The 20,463-nt window shown below is 44.4% G+C and overlaps 1 protein-coding gene across 32 annotated transcripts in view; it reads right to left on the bottom strand.

Moving 5' to 3' along the window:
- The window catches only part of celf6 (CUGBP Elav-like family member 6), a 112,127-nt gene that overhangs the window by 14,675 nt on the left and 76,989 nt on the right, over positions 1-20,463 (bottom strand). For 10 of the 32 annotated variants that reach the window (XR_013451577.1, XR_013451575.1, XM_078085480.1 and 7 more), the window contains 4 exons: positions 12,978-13,106; positions 9,185-9,264; positions 1,929-2,102; positions 879-1,026 (listed from right to left, as the gene is read on the bottom strand). Coding sequence is in view for 27 of the 32 variants with exons in the window: in XM_078085480.1 (XP_077941606.1) it covers positions 879-1,026; positions 1,929-2,102; positions 9,185-9,264; positions 12,978-13,106 (531 nt within the window). In the remaining 5 variants the exon portion in view is untranslated. The remainder of the gene's footprint in view (positions 1-878; positions 1,027-1,928; positions 2,103-9,184; positions 9,265-12,977; positions 13,107-20,463) is intronic. The other 22 variants (XR_013451578.1, XR_013451576.1, XM_040201187.2 and 19 more) reach the window with 10 other exon arrangements.

The following is a 20,463-nucleotide window of genomic DNA, read 5'->3' as shown; positions in this document are numbered from 1 at the left end:
TACCTGATGTGGTGAATATTTGATATGGGGACATCCGCTTCTTTACCCCTTGTGGCCAGATTCCAAGTCTGTCTCCTTGTCGGTGCCCTTTTGTGCAGATGGATTTTTACTATTTTTCTAATCCAGGTGAAGGGCATTTATGTCATGTAGGATTATGTTTGATAGGTATTACCTGGTATATGTAGGTTTGTGGCTTACAAATGCCAGGTACAGCGGCAAGCCACTTTATTTAATACATTTGCGATGACCCTGCCTTCAGGCAGCCTGCCTCCTTAGTGTCGATCAAAGCTCCTCGTGACAAGGGCCAAAAAGATAGTTCAGACTAGGGTGCGGGATTATCTCACACAAATCTTTGCTCTTATATTGTATAAGCCAAGGACTCTGCATCCAAAGTCATTGGATTGGCTGTGTTCCCGGAAAACACACACTGCCACAGAGACACGGAGCGAGAGAGCGACTGACAGACAAGACGGGCGAAATAGAGATAATGAGCAAGAGAAGGAGAGAGACACTATAATGTGTCTGCCAACGAGTGTCAAGGCATGCCTCTATCTCGTCCTATCGTGTCCCATTCCGTATAAGCCTCAGCTTCCTTTAGTTTAACACTGGCAATGCCCAGAAAAATGGGGCCTGCATGTTAAACCATGTAACAAGGGCAAAAGCAGAAAGGCCTTGGATGAATACATTACTGCTGCTTCTATAATTCTTGCTAATGATGACAATGTTCCAGCGCAGTGCTGAACAGTGGAGGGAGAAGCCTAGCATGTGAGTGTGTGTGTTTGTGTTGTTTGTTTGCACATACCTTTGCACCGGATTCAGTTAGTGAGTCTGTGTGTGTGTGTGTGTGTGTGTGCGTGTGTGTCTGCCGTGGTTTCTACCTGAGGACGGTGTCATGGGAGTAGCCACCAGGCCGTTGACATTGAAAGCTGCCATTTGTTGCATTTGCGCGGCAGCGATCGCTGCCATGGGGTTCAGGTAGGACCCTTGTGTTGCCGCCATCAGGGCTGCTTGCTGTTGCATCATCTGCTGTAGGATTACGGAGCGGCGCAGGGGGGGGGGGGGGGGGGGGGGAGGCGTAGGGGTGGGAGGGATGGAGGGAAGGACAGAAAAGGAAAGGAGGGTAAAATAGCCGCAGGACCAGAGCATGTTAACTCTCACATCGCTGTTTGTTTTGGCCGTGCCTTGCTCTTGTACGGAGTGGTCCGTGTTGCCCTGCAGCGTTGCTTTTCAGCGAGTATAACACCGCTCTGGCCTTGTGCTCATTATATGACACAAAATAAGTATATATATATATTCATGTGTGTACGTATAAGTCAAAGTCTGAGGCAGAGTTAGTGGAAAGCTGTGTGTGTGTGTGGGCGATTCTCACCTGTCAGGGTGAGTTGTTAGCTACTGTGTGAGTGCAAAGTCTCACACACTCGTAACCCAGGCTGTGACTTTCATGTGTGAATATGAAATAGGCAACGGTTGGGCTGGCAGGGATAAGGGGTTGTGGGGTGAGCAGGTGTGGGTTATTGATAATGAAGTACACCTCTGTTTGAGTGTGAAAGTATAATATGTATAAGAAGATGAAAAGTTAAAAAGGCAAGCTTGGGTTGGCAGTTTAAATTTCACAGACCATGTCAGTAAATGTGGGAACGGAAAGTGAACATGAAATAGATGCTCACAACTGTACGGGAGTAAAACGGTGTATTGATCAACGTGCATGATAAGCAGCTTCCCTGGACAAATGAAGGGATAAAATGCAAAAAGAAGTGCATGCCCTGTAAAAGATCTGAAAATGTGGACTTTAACAGTGTTTTAACACATTTAACACTGTTAATCACTTAAGGAGCCGTCTCTGGGAGGGTCACGTGCCTATTGGGAGAAATCATGAATTCAAACCTCAAAACACAACAGTTTTTTGTTTGATTTTTTTTAAAGCTCACCGTCTCCTCCCCCGCCGGGCTGAGACTTACAGCATGAGAGTAGGCGCCATAGGCCCCAAACTGGATGGTCATGGGACTGAAGATGCCAAGCTGGCCTGCCATCTGGTGCATCCTGCGCAGGGTCCTTTCCTTATCAGTGTCTGCAAATTTGACCACCAGACTGGACGAGGCACCCTAGAAGGGCACGTACATTTACAAGGTTAGTGAAACGCGCAACTAAAGGTTTTGTAAAGTATATGTAAATTATTTATTGGACATTTTGCAATAAATCTGATAATATATCTCATAGCAAAGAACATAATTAGTTGATTGGGCTGTTTCAAAGTTTCAACAAACTTTTGCAACTAGAAAACCTTTTGCTGCCACCTGCCACTTCAGCTGGCCAACCAGCTAATGAGCTTGTGTTGGCCACAACTGTCCGTGCACATCTTTAGGCTGAATAAAAAGCAATTAGGGGGGAAAAAAACTGAAAGAGGACAACTGTAGTTAATATGTGATGCTTTATATAGAAGCTTGTAAATATGTGAACATTATGAGTCCGACCATAACCTAAATATGGGCCATTCAGAAACGAGGTTGCTGAGTCCATGTCTCCGATTTGCTGTTTGGCGTTTCCAGAAATGACCTACAATAAAATACAGACTGTGTTTGAAAAAAAAGATATTCAGCTGATCTGCTACAGTGTATTATTGTTATTTAAAAGCATGTGGTTCATTTCTGTAAACTCTCAAGCCTTAGATAGCTAACAAGTCTAAGCCAAGGAAGCCAGTGAAAGTGAATGTGCACTTCTCACGACTCTCATTTAGCCGTCAGCTTTAAATGGAAATGGAAAATAGTGAGTGATATTTGCTTTCGCGAACTTTCCAACTCCGCTGCATACACTGTGAGTGAACCGCGACCTAACCAGATCCCACAGGAGTCCCGGTCCCCCAGTGGTGAAGCTCCACTGAATACAGTACAAGGTAATTATGTCTGACAAAAGCCGTCGGCATGTGGGGGGCGAAGTATTGACTTATGGCTCTGCCTTACGGCAGATATAGTTCCATATTGATGTCCTTGTCCTGGCTCCTGAGTTTGCATCCAATTAAACCATTTGAGAGACAGACACCAGAGCCTGTCCCTCATGTGACATCCATGCAAGGAGAGAGGCGGGGTGTCCCCGTCTGAGTGAAAGAGAGAGACAGACAGACAGAAACAGGCCGAGAGACAGAGACAGAGAGACGTCTGCCAGGCAGAGAAAGCAGCCACAGACCCTGTCAAGAGGACTAGGCTCCTATTTAATTAAAGGCAATGCATGCTGGGAAAGAGGACGGAGCACCACCAGGACAGAAGGACACAGGCAGCCAGGGGGCATTCAGGATATGATTAGTAAGATCATAAAAGCAAAGACATAGGAAGAAAAGGACTCCATGATCATAACTTGGACTCATCATTCACAAAATGTCTCATCCTGACAGGGTCAGTACAAATTCAGGCTTTGATTTAGATTTCCATATTTTCTTTAGTTGTCGAAAGAGAAAATGTGAGTCCAGAGGACACAGTGACAGAGGACAAGGACTAGACTGACCAGTTTGAGTGATGCACCTGTTTTTCTTCCCGTCGAACACATTGGAAATGACAAAGCACAGACCACACACGTGCTACTTCCATGAGGCATGTTACTCAAGCAGAGCTACGCAAACAGGAGATCATGGAAAGAAACCTCACGAAGAGGGCAGCTGCAAAAGTGTGTATGCGTGTATATCTATGTGTATTCTGCCACTGCGCAAACACAGTCACTGTCTTACTGTTATGCCATTTTATAGTAATTCATACAAAAAGTGTGTCCTATTTTCAAAAGCGCTTCATGAAATTTTGAACAGGAGCAGCTAAGCGATATGCCATCGAGAGGGCAGTTTGCCAGGGGGGTCTTGTGCTTTGTGGTTTGGTTACTTATTGCTGCTGCAACAAACCATTTAGTTATTCATTAATCCTGCAGAAGTGTGTTTTTTTCCCCCCACATTACCCCCATTCATCTGTTTTTTTGTCATCTATTTGTTCGTTGATGTCATGAAAATACATTTTTGTTTTTGCCCAAAACAAACAATCCTGATCATTGGCTCTACGAGTAAGCTTTTCGACCAACTCATGTGAAGAGTGTCTAACAAATATTCTGTTAAAACAAGCCAGAGACTGTGTCGGCCGTAGATAACTGTGACAAAGAGGCTGGGGAATGAAGGAAGGCCTCGGAATGGACCCCAGGGACAGTGCGTCTCAGATGGGATCCTATCACAGCCAGCCAGCACCCCACCTCAGGCCCGAGGAGACCCATCTGGTGTTCCTCCCTCGATGCCATTTCAATTAACTAAATCAATACTCCGACGTGGCGGCGTTAACGGGCACAGTTTTTCCACTTCTAATTTCATTGCAGCCCACCTCCTGACCTTTTTAGTTCAGTCTCAACTTTTGTGGGCCAGTTGAAGGGACTAGGCGGTTGCATTTAATGAGGCTGGCGCAGAGCAAACATCCTCCTCCAGCGTTGTTTCTTAAGCTTGCCCACAGCACGGGAGTCTGGCATTTAGATCACATTCATTTCCTGCTTCGCGTGTCTTCCTATATTCATTTAATACCTCATGAAGAATGCATCGTGAGCGTCGGGATGGTGAATGCCCGCGGCTGCCTGTACTCGGTGCACCGTGACTCGAGATGAGGCGAGTTTGGCGTGGTCTGACTTTTCTCTGCTGCAGACGACGGGCGCGGGAGGAGAACCAGTCTGCACGGCCTACACCCAACAGACCTGGCAGCAACATTAAAGCACTACAACTACCTCTGCAGGTGTCGTCAGCGTCGCCACTTCTGAAATAATAAAAACATTTTTCCTCTCCTCCTCGCCTCCGAACAGGTGAACTTCACACCCTCGCATCTCATGCAAAGGCGTTCTGACTAAATCCAGCCTAATCAGAAAAGCTGGGTGTCAGAGTGGGATCCCCTTTACGGATCAAGTGTTTCTATCCAAATAAGGAAAGAGCAATATGTGGCCGGGTAATAAAGGAACAGGTGGCAGCAGACAACAGGCGCTGGATGCATAGCAGCCGCTCCTCACTGGTAGCAGAAAATCGCAAGCTGACAAACAAACAGAATAATAACCTCCACCGGCATGACTCCTATACCTGGAGAGAAAATGAATTTGCTGAATTTGATAAGGGCCAACGGGGAGCCTTCACTTTTGACAGGTACAACTAAGGAATTTGTCACAGGTTAAAAAAAAAATCAAATTTCTTGAACAACGCACTTGACTTGTGAAAATCTCACAAATTGGATTTTGTATATGCCGCCAAACGCATAGATGGAAAAATACACAATGGTAATTGAGGGATTAGGCAGTGAAATGGCATTATGCTTTCATCTCTGCTTTACTGTGATACAAAGACACTGGTGTTGAGTATTTACCAACAGGTAAACAGACACTCGTCTTCCATCCTCCACAGAGGCTTACAGCAGCACAATACAACGATTGTCACCAGGGAAAAGAAGCCCGGATGTGAAAACCACCTTTTTTTTGTTCCCCAATTAGAAAAACATTGCAACCAATATTGATTAAACCTCCCAAATTGTCTCATGTTCTACAGACTTATAAACTAAAACGTGTTAATTGGGATTGTTGATTGAAAACACCATAACAAGCTTGTTTTGTTATTGGATGAAGCCTTGTAGGCGTCATGCTCTACTCTCTGAACCTCGGTACTTCTCTGTTAGCCCAATGGGAGTCCTGCCCCCTATTAGCAGCGAGGGATGCTGTCATGGTTCACTTCTGCTGCGCTGCATCACGCCAAAACGCACCAAATAACATACCGTCATTCATAACGGCATTTTCCCTTGGCTTGTAAATAACATGTATTGTATGTCCGCTGGAAGCCTGCTGGGTTTCTACAGTAGTTTCATGTGGCATTTTATGAATTGTGTCTTACAGTGACAACGCTCTCTGGCTTAGTTTTATCTCTCATTAATCCGGAGTTATAGTATCTCACACATGGTCTCTCTTGTTGCTGCCAACCCCGGCGAGCTCCGCGGGCCCCGTCAGCCACGCCGTGACACCGAACATGACAACGTCTGCAATTTGCTAGGTGCTGTCTTCCTGCACCCCGCCTCTGCCATTTGAAGTGTTGCCACCTGTGCCTCCGCAGCACTGCTGTAATCCAGCCTCTTCCGTACCCAATCGCCTTTTTAACTTCATTTTAATCTTGGAAAGCAGCTGCAATCTGAAACAAACATCAATTAGAGCTATGACCCAATCTATCAGCTCATGCCCTTCGGTGCCATACCTTTCTCTTAAGCTTCATTAGAGCCTTTCATTTTGTGCCAGCGTATTTTGGTGCAGGTATTATTTATTATGTGCGCGTGCCAGGTAACACAGATGCTGGAGGGAGCACATTAAGAGGGAGAGAGAGGGAGTGAGAGACAACTCTTTGTTCAAGGTTCATTCAAACCTCACAGCTGGCAGCAGGCAGAGAGCAGGGCAGCCTACTCGCTGAATCCTGCCTCCTGTTAGTCTGTTGTTGACGACATGTGGCAGTGATATTATCCAAATTAACTGCATCCCCCAACGGTACCAAGGATTTAGTTGGATACTAATGGCCACCTTGCCTATTAATCTGAGAGGAAGTTTGATTCGAGGAGAGAAGGATAACAGGTGCAGGGATAGAGGCAACGAGCTACGGATAATACAGATTATTAATAAAGTTTTGGATGGCTCTTGATCTGCCCCGGGTCTGTTTGTGGCTCCATATGTTGCCTTGGACAGTTCATCCGCAGCAGACCTCAGGTGGCTCACTTCTTCATACTAATGCCACTGTGCCTGGGCCAGAGCAGCTTAAGCATACACAAAGAGCACAAGGGCAGTCTGCAGAAAACCAAATCTGTGAAAGAAGGACTAAAAGACAAGTGGAGCGGAATTATGTAAATCTTCTCAATGCAAATACATTCAGTTGATTGAGTCTACACGATATTTCGAGCAAAAGGTAAATGTCTTGATTATAAGCAAATTTTCAGGAAGAGACCTTCCATAATTGTGCCCGATCCATGTGCCATATAATTATTCTTTGGCTCACAGCCCCCTTCTTATTAAATGCTGCCAAAAAGTTTGGTGGTTATTTTGCACAACAACCAGACACCCAGTTAAAGCAACTCTTCCACTTATTTCCCCCCCTCCCCCCGCACTACTTCCCTGTATTGATAAATGAGATGGCATCAAAACGATGTGTAAATTACATGTGGCATCCTGGACCCTTTCCGGCTGCCAGGAAGTATTCGTAAATATTTATTGCAGTGAACATCAGTGAGTGAAGTTTGTGAAGGTATGGATGCCTGCCAGGAAGAACGCGTGCTCACGTGTCTGTCCAGCTGTGCAGTACCCAACATACATCCAGCACTGGCAGACACGCTTCGTAATTCATGATATTTTTTTACTTAAGCATTTTCGGTGGCCTAGTTCAAGACCGACAGAAGTATATCCAATTCGTAATTAACTGCAACAGAGTTACATGTTTGGTGGCCTCATTCTCCAACTAAACAAATCAACCCCAACTAATGCTATTTCATGCGTCTCATGCGCTGCTGTATCCTAAAAACCTTTATCCCCTCTGTGTACTTACATCTGAACATCTGCACATTGAAATCTACTGTCTCTCTATTTAGTGCTTCATACTGTCCACCGATCGTAGTGATTCCTGTTTTCTTGGAGGATTACAGATCTCATTATATCTCAACATCTGATGTGATTGTCTGTAACATGCAGTATGTGGGGCATGAGAAGAAACACTTCCATTTGTATTTGTAGGTCTGTATTTTGAGTGAAGAGATCCCTCTGCAACCGGATTAACGATTGGGAAGAGCAGTTATATGAAGACTATTCACGGCTTTAAATTATGCCGTAACATACCAATGTAAAAACCTCGGTATTGGAAAGATTATACCCACTGTGTGAAGAATAAATGTAGAAAAGCTGCAGGTTAATGAGAGGCTGATAAACTGTCCCACAATATCACTGAATTAAATATCATGACGCAGTTAAGGAAGCAAACGCGGCTCATTAATCCAACCTTATTTTGAAGATCCATCATAACTCTAGGGTGCTTTTCAATATTATTGAATTCTTAACCTCCCTCCTAGTCACTGTTATACTTGATAAGTGTATTCAAGTTTTCTGTATTTTTATATATATATTATAAGTAAATAGTAAAAGTGTCTCTGGGCACAGCGTTGCGTCGGTGACACACTCAGCTCTGTTATCGCATAACGGATCCTGCCGGCGGGCGGTTAATATTATCGAGCAAGGCGTCGGCATGAAGTAAAAGCAGGCAATAGAAGGCGTGAGTTACCGTGACGACATGAGTGGCTTTACCGTAGCAGAAACTGAGATTGATAACATGGACGCACATGCGGTCTAATGCATGATCGTCTCGGGGGATATATTAAAATGAATGCCCATGATATGCTGATAACACACTTATATCTAGGAATTCTAACTATCCATTCCCATGAATGGCCTTGACAGCGTGCAAAGTGTAGAAAAGTTAATTACACCAATTCTTAAATAATCTTTTTGGACGACTATTTCAATTTATTTGCTTCACCACGAAGATGACACGCTGTCTCTCAATGCAAAGGAACTAATTTCACACACATTTCACAATTCAGGAAAAGGTTAAGTGAGCTGTTGAAACTATTGACTTTTGAGGACCTTTTTCTCCTATAATCCTATAAAATAAATATTATATTTCATACATAATCAGAAAATAGTCATACATGCTGTAGTTTACTTTTTATTTAGCTAAATAAATTTGGCCTTGCACTTGTTTCACACTTTCAGAGAGACATTTTTAGAACGGAACTTATTACAATATTTTCAAAACTGCTCCCAGAGGTCTTGTGTCAGCTTCCGGGGCTTATTCACTCTCAACCTAAATTGTTGGTAGACGGTGCATCTTGTACAACGCCAACTGGACGTATGCACGTGGAATGGAAAACGTTAAAGCTAGGCAAAGGCAGCTATTTCTCTGCAGGGCAGAAAAAAAAATGATTAAAAATAAACTATATCCAAGTCTACTTCCTACATTTCATGAAAGTGGGACCGTGGGCAAAAACATCTGGCACACACATCCGATATCACTTGCTAAACTTTTTTTATCTAACTGTCCACATTGATTGTGAAATTGTTTACAACTAAGTTGGAATACAGCACTGCTGTGAATGTGTCTCTGTATACGTGAGTGACTTACAGGCATAGTCTGTCCACCGTGCAGGCTGTTGATGGCGGCCTGCGCTTCTGCGTGGCTGGAGAACTTGACGAAGGCGCAGCCTGTGTACACAGAAAAAGAGAAACAGAGAGGAGGGGCACACCATCAGGGAAGGGCCTTGAATGTGGGGAGAAAACACCATTCATTACCGTTGTTTTCATGTTATCTGCTTTGTAAATATATTCTGCCATGTGTGTGTTCAGCGCATAACTCTGAATAAATCAGTCTAATTGTAGTGAAAGCATGAGCTGCGAGGAACATCCTGTCCCTCGCCCATTTCTAATTCCACCCCCTCCGCTTTGGAGTTTGAAGCCAAGGCATTTACTATCCTGACTTGTTTGTGATTATTAATCTGTTTAATATTTACACATTGTGATTTGTGTGCAGTCACTCATGAAAGAGATTATGATGACAAAGGCATAGTATAATCTGCCTATCTAACCGAATCTTTGCTCGCACATAATTTTAGATGGAGGGGGGCTTTGCTCAAGGGGCATTCAAATCATCTTAAATCTGTTGTGTAGTTAACGCACAAAAGGGAAAGTCAACATGAAAAGTTGGCCGGAAGACAGGGGAATTGGTGTTGGCAGCTTTGTTTTGGAGCCAAAGCGCTTTGCCGTTGTCAAATCATGCTAAAAATGATTTAAGTAGTTAATAATAACCTACACATTTTTTTTTTCTTAGGGTTATACATCTTAATCGCATGATGAAATGGTGTGTAGGTAAGGACAGGCACTAAACCTGTGAAACATTAAGAGAAGGGAGATACGCTGGAACTGAATGGTGGTAGTCTTTCAAAACCCATTCAATTATACAGCAGCAATTTCTCTAAGCTTTATGGTCATCACAGACTGCTCAAGGTATTCTGTTACGTCCTATTCTTATCCCTGCCTTCAGGTAGCTCATGTGTTAAGTCAAGAGATGCCTAATTAACAGAGTTGTGGATTAATTCTGCCCCTTTTCATTAATCGAGTAGCACCAGCGTCTTAGAACCAGGCAGGCTTTTTCCTGCGTTCAATCCCTGGTTTCCTGAGAACGGCTAACACCTATTTAAATGCTTACATATGTTCATATGCATTTATCCACTCTGCATTAGCAAAGGAGTCTTGATGATTCATTTAAATTACAAACACTGATGGGTCGGCTCAGGGGACGTTTGACCCATTCACTTCCCACAGCTTCATAATTTACTGACTAAAGAAGACTGAAGATAACTTCCACTATGAGGCTTTCCACACACATTCCCTCCGCACAATGAATGCAAAACATTTGTGTGTTCCCAGATGTGGAGAGTTGTAAAGGCCATGTGTTTTCTGTACTGTCAAATGTCCCAAAAGCTCTATGGATCTACAGAAGCAAACTGATAAGTCAAAGAAGCCTTTGATTGTGTCACAGCTTTCTGGAACCCTTTCATTTCACTTGAATGCTTCTCTGGGTGGAGGCAGGAAACGTCTTCATTTGTCCAAGTGAAATGTGTCAGCCTACTGAATGCCATTTGACCGCAAGTCCTTCTTTGAAGGAACAAATGCATTTAACCATTTTCAGTTAAAATAATAAAGGGAAATTTGTCCTCGCAAATGTCTCTTTGTTTTGTAAAGCGAGATTTGCTTGCCGGTGGTTTCCTAACAAGCCGATCAGATTCTGTGCCAGAATCCCCTTGACCCCAAGCAGTTCAACCCACCCAGAAAGACCCTGAAAACCGCAGGGCTTGGCACGATTAATACGCAATGTCCTTTAAACGTCTCCTCCAAATAAAAACAACCGACAAAACAAAACGCTTAAGCCACGCTTATCCTGACCGAGGAAAAAACGTCCTACGGCACCTCAGAGCACAACATCTCAGAAAGATTGAGAAGTTCTACAGCCTCATAAATTATAGTGAATATTTAAGTTTTTGAATTTGATGGCTTGGAATGAGTTTGGGGGGAAAAGGAGAAAGATAGATTGTATTGCTTTCAAGCAAGAGGATCTGCACAGCCTTTTGAATTCCCGGGGTAATAATATGTATGCATGAATTCCATCCCACTGGATGGGTGACATTTATAACACAACTTAATTATAGACCTAAAAGCCATCTCTCTATTTTTCCCTGACAATTCAGGGCTCTATTCAACTCTGGCAGCAAGTGTTGCACTTTGAAAGTACTTTGAGGAGCAGCGCCATGGAGAGATGGATGTTAAACTTCTCGGCCTTTTTATTGGGTGAAGAGGGGCGCTGAAAAGCCTCTGAGTAGCATAAATTTACATCAACAGGGGACAAAGCCTCCATCATGGAACAGATAGCACTGTCAATTTCAAGGTCTGTCTCATTCAAATTACGGGAACCTCATCCCAAGCGAGGCGGCTGGCAAAATAATTTGCCGTAACATCCCTTAATGATTACGTGGGACTGTTGCGCGGTGAGTGATAGGACCAGATACCTATATGTGAGACCTTTGTCTGGGGTTAGCATTCGTAGTCGACGCGGCTCTACAGTTTCCATTTCATGGCAGTGAAAACTTGAAGAAGATGCAATGATCAATCCAATGATAATGGAGACAAATACCAACAGGAGAAACGCATTTGAAGAGAGGAGAAAGAGCGATGAGTTGCAAGCTGCATGATGGTGAAAAGGAGTGAAAGCGAGAACAAGGGAGAATACTGGTTTCCTGCACAGCGGCACCGGCCTTATTTCATTTCATGTGCTGTCAATCAACTTGAGGCCTCTGAGCAGACAGGAAGAGGGAGAAAGAAAGGTGTAGTGCGCAGGTGGGGCGACGCAGAGCGATAGACCCCCGGGATTAACGGTGAGAGGAACCGATGTAGACGCAGATAGGCGTGTGGTTTAAGCACAGCCCGGCTTTCTCTCTCATGTAATCGGAAGGCTTGCACATTGTCAACCCCTCCACCTTGCTTCGCCCACACGTCCATACGCTTCACATGGGAGAATAAAACACACTCAACAAAGAGAACGGAAGGTTTCAAGCTATATCACTCGCGTAATTTGCTCAAATTGCGGCTCCGAGACGCAAACCCATCGAAGGACGCCGGCGGGGGGTGCCTCACTCGCTCAGCACAACTCCACCTGCATCGAACATTTCACAGCCATCTTTAATTTGACTGTTTACAGCACATGCGCCACAAACATGAATGCATGAGCTTTTAGTGAATGCGGGCAAATCTACCGCACAGCGAGTGACGGCAGTAAAAACCCAGAGCCCGGTCGCTTTATTTACAGTAGGACATTATCGTCCAGCGATGTCTCTGGGGAGGGATGACGGGAATGTGGGAAACAAACATGATTACACCCCTCCGCTTTTCAGATAACAGGAAGAGGAGGAGGAGAGAGGTGCACTGAAAGACGAGGTGTTGTGTGATGTTTTTGTAGAGTACAAGCCGATGGTGAGAGGAGCTGCCTTGATGAAGCGACAATATGAGACAAAGTTCGGAAAGGGAGGGGGGAAAAAAGGGAAAGGGGAATACAGAGAGTAGTGAGAAAAGGAAAGCGGGAGGGGAAGTGTCGAAGCACGGTGACAATGAGGTATGAAAGAATTGCCAGAGACACACATAAGAGGTGGTGGAAAAAAAAAAACGAATTGCTGAGGGGGAGGATAAGTTATTCAGAAGAGCCGAGTGGACCGCAGATGATGTCAGCGAGTGCAAAGCAGGTGAAGCACCGTTCTGAAATGTAAGGAGCAGAAAGAGATAGAGAGACATCCCACGTCCACAGAGACAGACGGAGGGAACAAGAGGGGACGGACGGGGGGGGGATTAGTGGGAGGTGTGTGGGCTCTGACCCTTACTGGCCCCGTCAGGCCCTCGCAGGACGGTGCACTCCTCGATCTGGCCGAAGGTCTCAAACAGCCGCCGGACGTCGTCCTCGCCCTGCTGCTTGCCAAGCATTCCGACAAACAGCTTCCTGTCTTCTGGATAGGAAGAGAGGAAGGGGAAGGGAAGGAGGGTGGAAGAAAGGAGAGAGACAGACAAATGCTACATCTGATGGCATCGTTCTGCTGAGCGGAGAGGAACTTGTGCAACTCAAAAAAACCCGTATTTGTTGGCAGTCTGCTGCTGCTGCTGTTGTTGTTGTTGTTGATGTGTGGTGTGCCACCCCACCCTGGTATGAGAGAGATGTATTCCTGTTTCCAGAGAGCTATTCAAGTCTGCCACGGTGACGTTTGATACGGATGTTGTTTGCAGCGCTGTTGGTTTCAGGTGAAGGTAGAAAGAGAGCGCACATTTTTTTGTGCACAGGTAGACAAACTGTTGTCGGGATGCTTAAATCGCAAAGTTGAGAGAGAACATGGAGCAAGAACACGGTGTTACCTTTACTCGTGATCAGAGGAGTAGGGATTTGAATGAGCAACAGGGAACTCTGCTGCGCAATCTACTCAAAAAAAAAAAAATAGGAGTATCTGCTGCACTTTGTGCGGACAGCGTGAACTACGTTGTATGAGAGAGAAATTTACATTTCTTCAGTATGCTTAAAGGCAGGGATCAAAGGAAAATAAAAATATTAACGATCATTAATGATGCTGCGCATTGCCTAATTTAGGCCTCCTTGAAGTAACAGATGAAGCTTTTTATTGTAAAGTTGATATGTTAATTCTAAGCGAAAGGTTTGAAGATCTATCTTTTTTTTTAATTAAAAAGGAAATTAAATTCACCATTCAAAGAAAATATTTGTCTACATCCCATGTTGCGTACATGCTGCAGACTTTCAATCAAGTTGAAGGTAAATGTATTTGATCAACCTTAATTATACTTATAATAGTAAATTATGGGTGACTAATTCTATGCAATAAGTCCACTTTTAAATATAGTTAAAGTAAAATCATACATCAAGGTTGTATTCCAACTATCAAACTAAATTATTTTGTACATTTTATCAGTATGAAAAGTTCAATAGTAAATAGACAAATGTTAACGGGTAATTACGGTGTATAAATGTAAACTCAACCTGGTATGATTTCATTTATTTTTTAGGGATGACATTGAGTACTTGCATCTCTAAAAAACTCCCGACAAAATATTCAGTGTGACATTTCCAGTGTTGCTCCTCATTAGCTTTGAAAGGAAGTTCCTCCTACACCAAAGTCCTCACTGCCGTTGCGTGTCAGAGATATAAGCACTCCTGCTTATATGTATGGGCTCTATAACACTATATTTTGGCCCGCCAGAAAGCTGGATTTTTATAATTTATCTTCCCGGTGTACTGGCATTACACAGTGGATTCATCTTCTTTACATCTCTTTCATTATGCATCCCCTATTCCGCTGAGTTGTGGAATGAAATGGCTCCTAGCAAGAACCCATCGCCAGAACTGATGGAAACTAGCGGGAAGAGGAAGAAGAGTTTATTGGAAATGACACTGTTGATCTTCAATGTGACTCATTTGACTGGTAGGGAGTGGGCGATGAGCGGAGAGCGCGAGCATCACCTGGGCCTCGACAGATGTGACGCCTCCTGTACCTGCCAGGCCCCATTAGACGCAGCTGTTCTAAAAATAAACCACCGAGGCTTCCTCTTCGCAGCGGGGAAATCAGATGCTGTTCCCTCCCTGTTAAGTCCAAATGAGACACGTGCCTGCTACCCGCTTGGCCACACAAATGAGCAACTGAATAATCAATAAGGCCGCGCTGCCACGGTCTCTGCTGCTGTTTTTGTAGCTGTGGTGTCATTCCATGTTACTGTTGTCACACCCAACACAACAAGGGTTCTGAAACCCAACAGCCGAGCCTGGTACGACTGCTCATTACAACCCATCCGCCGCTAGGAGCTACGGAGCTGCGGGGGTTGGACGTGAGTGGGAACCCTGCGGGGATCCACAGGGAGTCGGCCGCTTATACCATCAACTGGGGTTTAGCATCGGCGGACATGGAGGACAGACATCTAGCTTGATACTGAGCAACAATGGAGGAGCTTTTTCTAGCTGTGAAGTCAGCCCTGAACAGGTGTTGGAGAGAAATGAGCCTGACCCTTGTCCGTGGCAGCAAAGGTGAATCATGAAATGAGGCGACACAGCGACACATGACTTTGACATGATTGTCCCTCCATCTTTTCAGATTTGAAGCGAGGTGTCACTGTTACGGCCGGAATGAGCAGAGCGCAGTTCTGCGGGCCTCCTGCAGTGTGTTAATGTTTCACGACCAAAGTCTCCTCTCGGTCTTGGCCCAAAGAGATCTAATGGTGGCTTTACAAGGCTAATTAACAAGCCATGAGCAAAGTAATGAACTTTCCAAATGTGCTGGCAAACGCAGAAATAAATTAAACCCCAGTGAAGGAATTAAAGGAAGTGTGAGTGTACTTGGGAGCCTTCTTATGGGAGAGCCACGGTGAGAAAATGAATTTGGAGCTGCTATCTTTTCATTGCCTGACCTGAGAGTGTCTCAGTCGGCCCACTGCATGCCCTGGCCACTGTATAGTTTGCTATTAATTAGTCCACTTTGCACCTGTCTTCAAAGCCGCTCTTATTGGATTTTTGCATGTTCGGGCCGGTCGCGTATGGCCACTCGGAAGCTTTAAATTGGCATTTTATGAATATGAATAACTATCTTGTAACGCACCCTCTGCCCAACGACGCCGTGACTCCAAAGTGTTATCCATTAAACGTAGGTAGAGTAATGAAAAAAAAAAGAATAAGCTTCTCAAGTACAGTCATGTATTTGCATTAAGAGGGGTGAGGACCTTCATATGGGACTGTCTGAGGAAACAGAAGAAAGACAGAAGTCATTGAGCCGACTGTTTGACCTCTTGTTACTTATCTCTCATTGAGAGGGGCTCATCTTATCCCTCTAACGGAGCTGAGTCACAGCGCTGGAGAACATTTGAGCCTTACTGCACTTCTCTGCCCTATTTTGAAGAGACCTTGTGTAATCTGCACTTTCAGAACCTTGCCACTACTTTAAAATGATAATATGTGTGCACATGTGTGTGTGGCAGCCAAAATGCTTATTGCTTTATTATTTCAGGCCTTTGTGAGTGCACACACTCTTCTTCCCGTACACAAAGTAATCCACAGGTCTTTTTTTTTGTGTTTCCTCATCTTACGACTGAAGATGGAAGCAATTGTTTGGAAAAATGGTTCCATGTCAGTTTGCTGCCATGTCCAAGCCGAGGTGGCATGTAGACCGCCCCGTTTTATGAATGCAAATAGAAAAAAAAGGGGATCAAAAAAGGTATCAAAACACTACTGACATCTGACAATTGCTTGTCTCAGGAAGCCATTTCATTTCAGCACCCGGTATATTAAAAATTAATGGATTTTGCACAAATGCCATATGCTGTCAAGATTGATCGCTCTATGGAATAAAGTGCTACTTGTGTTGTAGGTTGCAGTATATGCATATAGAGTGTGCTCTTCCTTTCGTCTCCTTGTGTCTCTCAATTGCGCTTTCTGTATCTTTCTCTTCACCCTTTGAATGACACCCCTCGCCTTATTGTGATGATGCTGTGAAGTCTACTTTTGAAAAAGTTTCTGCTTTTGTTTGGCAATAATGGGAATATTTTCTTTAAATAATTACTCCCTAACTAATCTGTTGTGGCAAATATATACAACGTTTTTTCACGATTGTATTACTTTTTTTGCCCGCTGGTAGCAGTCAGAGGAGCTCGGTACTGATAAGTGTTCAGAAAGCATGGACAGCTGCATCTAAAGATAAATGATGCCTGCTAGGCCGCTGGGTGCATTTCAAATGCAGAGTAATGTTCCAGGCAGCACAACAGAGAAGTTGTGCTTCTTCTTGTCTCATTAGAAAAAGCCTGATACTGGTGCGTTACTGCCTGGGAGGCTTGCCACAAGACATGCTCACACACGTAGGCGTACAGACTGAATTTACAGTACATAACATCTGAGAACGGCATCTTAATATTGCGTGGGATATTTTATTTTTCACCCAGTTGTGTAAAGGGAGGAGTCCGTTTGGAATCGAGCAGTGCCACATGGTGTCAGAATAGGCTTTGAAAGATAATGAACGTTATAAACTAGCACACTATCGAGAGAAAAGAAGAAAACCAACACTTTGGGGATAAATGCTGTCCAAAACATTCTTGTGTTATGTAATTTATAATGTTAAGAGTCCTGTGGCCATGCGACTTTTCCGTCCTTCTGAGAACAGAACCAAACAGAAGACATTGCTACACCACTTTGGATCCGCAAATTCTTTTTTCATTTAAATTGCAACATGTGCCACATAGTGTTTAATTGAGATTTATTTAGGTAGACTGACATTCACGTTTCTCGTTGTATTTATTGACTTTAGAATCATTTTTAGGATTTTGGAGGGTTCTTTTGGCTTAACAGGGGAAGGAAAAGGGGATTGTGTAGATATGGTGATGTTGCAAGGTAAGAATCGGACAATTACTAGCTATAATTGCAATGAGTGTGAAAGGGTAACTGAACAGTATCTATAATAGGGACATGAGAATGAACTATAACTAACTAATTGACAAATGGAAAACAAAAGACGAAGTTTCTGATGCAACATCTCTATTTATTTAACACGCTTATCAACCTTTCTTCCTGATATTTTTGGAGTTTTGCACGACTGTGTCCAGAGGCACAGAGGGATCCTCCTGCTTCATTTACATGTAAAGTAGAGCGTGCTCCTCTGTGGGCGTGAGGTGTCTCCAGACAGACCCTCCCTTGTGGCCAGCAGCCCTCACTCTCCCCTACCTGCTGGGGGTGGGGCATGACAGCTCACTGCGCAACATCTTAAGGTCCTGTCAATCTCTTCACTGCTCCGACTGGGGTCACCCATCTGAAGAGCAGCAGGTTGGCAAGGACAAACGCGACCCATTTACAAAGACTCCCCTCAGACAGACAGACAAAGAGGCCTGGATAAGATATTAAAAAGGCTCACCCGGGGCTGCAGAGTATAAAATGCAGAGAGGGCCTCTGGCACTCTATAAGTCGCCAATAAAACACAAGTATGGGGAGCTAATAAACAAGAAAGGTAAAGAGACTGTGTGTGGACAAATGCACAAAGAAGGACACATTGTGAAAAAGTGGATGTTGATTGAGGTCGCTGGGCATTTCAGAGGAGTGTTGAAACCATCTTATCAAAGCTAATAAAAGGAGAGGGTGTTGCCGGCTGACCCGTCATCTCTCTTCTCATCAGTGTGGTCTCCAGTCTCACAGCACTGGCTAGAGAAGTGGGACCTGGCTCCAAGATTGTGTTTAGATAATGGCCATCTCCAATCATAGATAATCTGGCCCCATCTTTTCTTCATAGACACAGCGGCAGACAAGGTCAGGGGGAAAAAGATTCCTGGCGAGGCGAGGAGGAGATAGGGATGGGGCGGCTCTGAAATGATTTACTGCTGAGATTCACTCAGCTGCCTCCATCACCCTCCGTTAACTTTCTCATCCTGCTGTCTCTTCCCCTCTCGCTCTTTTTGTCTTCAATCCCTCACTCTCGCATTCCTCCGTGGGCCTTGTACTGAATCCCCACCTCTCCTCACCATCACTCGCTCCATCTCTCCCTTTGCACTGTGCTACCAAGGAGATGGAGTGAGGGAGAAGAAAGGAGAAAAAATTGAGAGGGAGAACAAGCAACGTCTACATTTCCTCATTTCAGTCTCTTTTGGTTCGAAACAAATGGCCTGGGTTTGAAGTGGAGCTATATTAGCATGTCTGTTCCTGCCCTGGCCACAGAGCGAGTGAGCAGAAGACTTTTGCCTTGATGGTGTCCTGGTATCTCTGAGTTACAATCATGGTTTGATAGAATTGGGCCGCAAAAATAAGTGGTGTTAACCACATCAGATAAATGTGGACTTTGTGTGGAAGAGGTCGGCTGACTCAAGGAACATAAATAGATTCCAGGGCTGTGGAGCTCCCCTCCCATGCTCCATTTTTTGGGGGGGGGGTAATCCATGTAAAAAATAGAATAAGACGTGAGTCATTGCAATAGACAGCCAGAGAATCAGCTCTGTGATCCACAATGGCAGCCAAGCGGCAGGCTTGTGTGACGCCAAGGCCCCCCTAGTCATTTTCTGAGCTGTGGTTTTATTCTCCTCCTGACACTCCCATACCCCCAGAGACAAGTCGTCTCTTAGGGACACAGCAAGGACCTACTGGAGTCTGCGAATGGAGTAATGGGCCCTAATGCCTGCACAGGCACGTAATCGAGACCTCTGCACAAGTTCCCGTGACAGATAATTGCTGATGTCTTGGTAGTGATAAATGTGACTCCATTCTTGAGGTACAAATGTCCTGGTGCAGCTCTGGGTTTGACAATCAAGAGACCCCATTGGGATTGGGGCACGTCACTATTCTCCAGCCTTCTACGGAAGAATCCCTCGCCACTTTCTCTCCTTTAGTCAGACTTAGCTGGGCTGTCTATTTTACTCTAACCACAGGCCTTCATAGTAAATCTCATTTCATTGTCAGCCGTGACTGTGGTTTACTTCCCTGGCCTGTCTGCTGACTTCCTGTTGCCATTAACGCTCAATATCTCTGTTGTGGCCTGTCTGCTTGGTCTTATTTCATTCTGTGCGGTGTCCCATCCTGTCCTCCCATATAGAAAGTCCATCTGACAGACTGGTAGAGGCTCTGCCAGCCTAAAAGCTCTCTGTATTTTCATTCACACTGCCGGTTCATCTCCCTTTGCTCTCTGCAGAAAAAAAAGGGTTGTAATTGATATTGGGACCCATCCATCCTCCCTTTTTTAACTCCAGAGATCCAATCTATCTTGGTAAAAATGCTGATTGGCTCGCGCCCATGCCTTGTCGGTCAAACTTTGCCTGTTTTAGATGGCCATTAATTTAAGTTCCGCGCCGACAAAAATCTGATCTACACAGAGGTTTGTGAGGAAATAGAAATGGTCCATGTGATTCACATAAATCAGCAAAGTGGCTTAGTCTAATCTGACCTAGGCAGTCTAAATCACCACTCGAGAATGCAAAGACAGGGCAGACACAGGCTGGTCCAATTAGATCGAATTCCACCCGTGTAAATCTTTAACAGGCTTAATCTGCATCAACCTCAGTGATGTTAGTCACAAATGGCTTCCGAATGATCTAGTCAATCACCTTGTCAGTCAGTCTAAAGATGGAGGCAGGAGGCCATGCAAAAGAACAGTACTATGGCAAAGCACAATCACTACATCTCAATGTCACGATTAAAGGTTTGCTTTTTAAAGGAGAAAGAAATGTTCCGATTCAATTTATAGAATAAAGTAATGTAGTGTACTCTAAATTAGGTAAACTGATAGATAGTAAGCTGAATGGGCATTTTGAGTGGATGAGTTGGAAGGCTATGTGGAAAAATATATTGGAGTTTAA

The sequence above is a fragment of the Gasterosteus aculeatus genome, chromosome 12, assembly GCF_964276395.1.
Source record: "Gasterosteus aculeatus chromosome 12, fGasAcu3.hap1.1, whole genome shotgun sequence".
In the NCBI taxonomy this organism is placed as follows: domain Eukaryota; kingdom Metazoa; phylum Chordata; class Actinopteri; order Perciformes; family Gasterosteidae; genus Gasterosteus; species Gasterosteus aculeatus.
The sequence above is the reverse complement of the archived record's forward strand: the minus strand, read 5'-3'. Positions and strand labels throughout refer to the sequence as shown.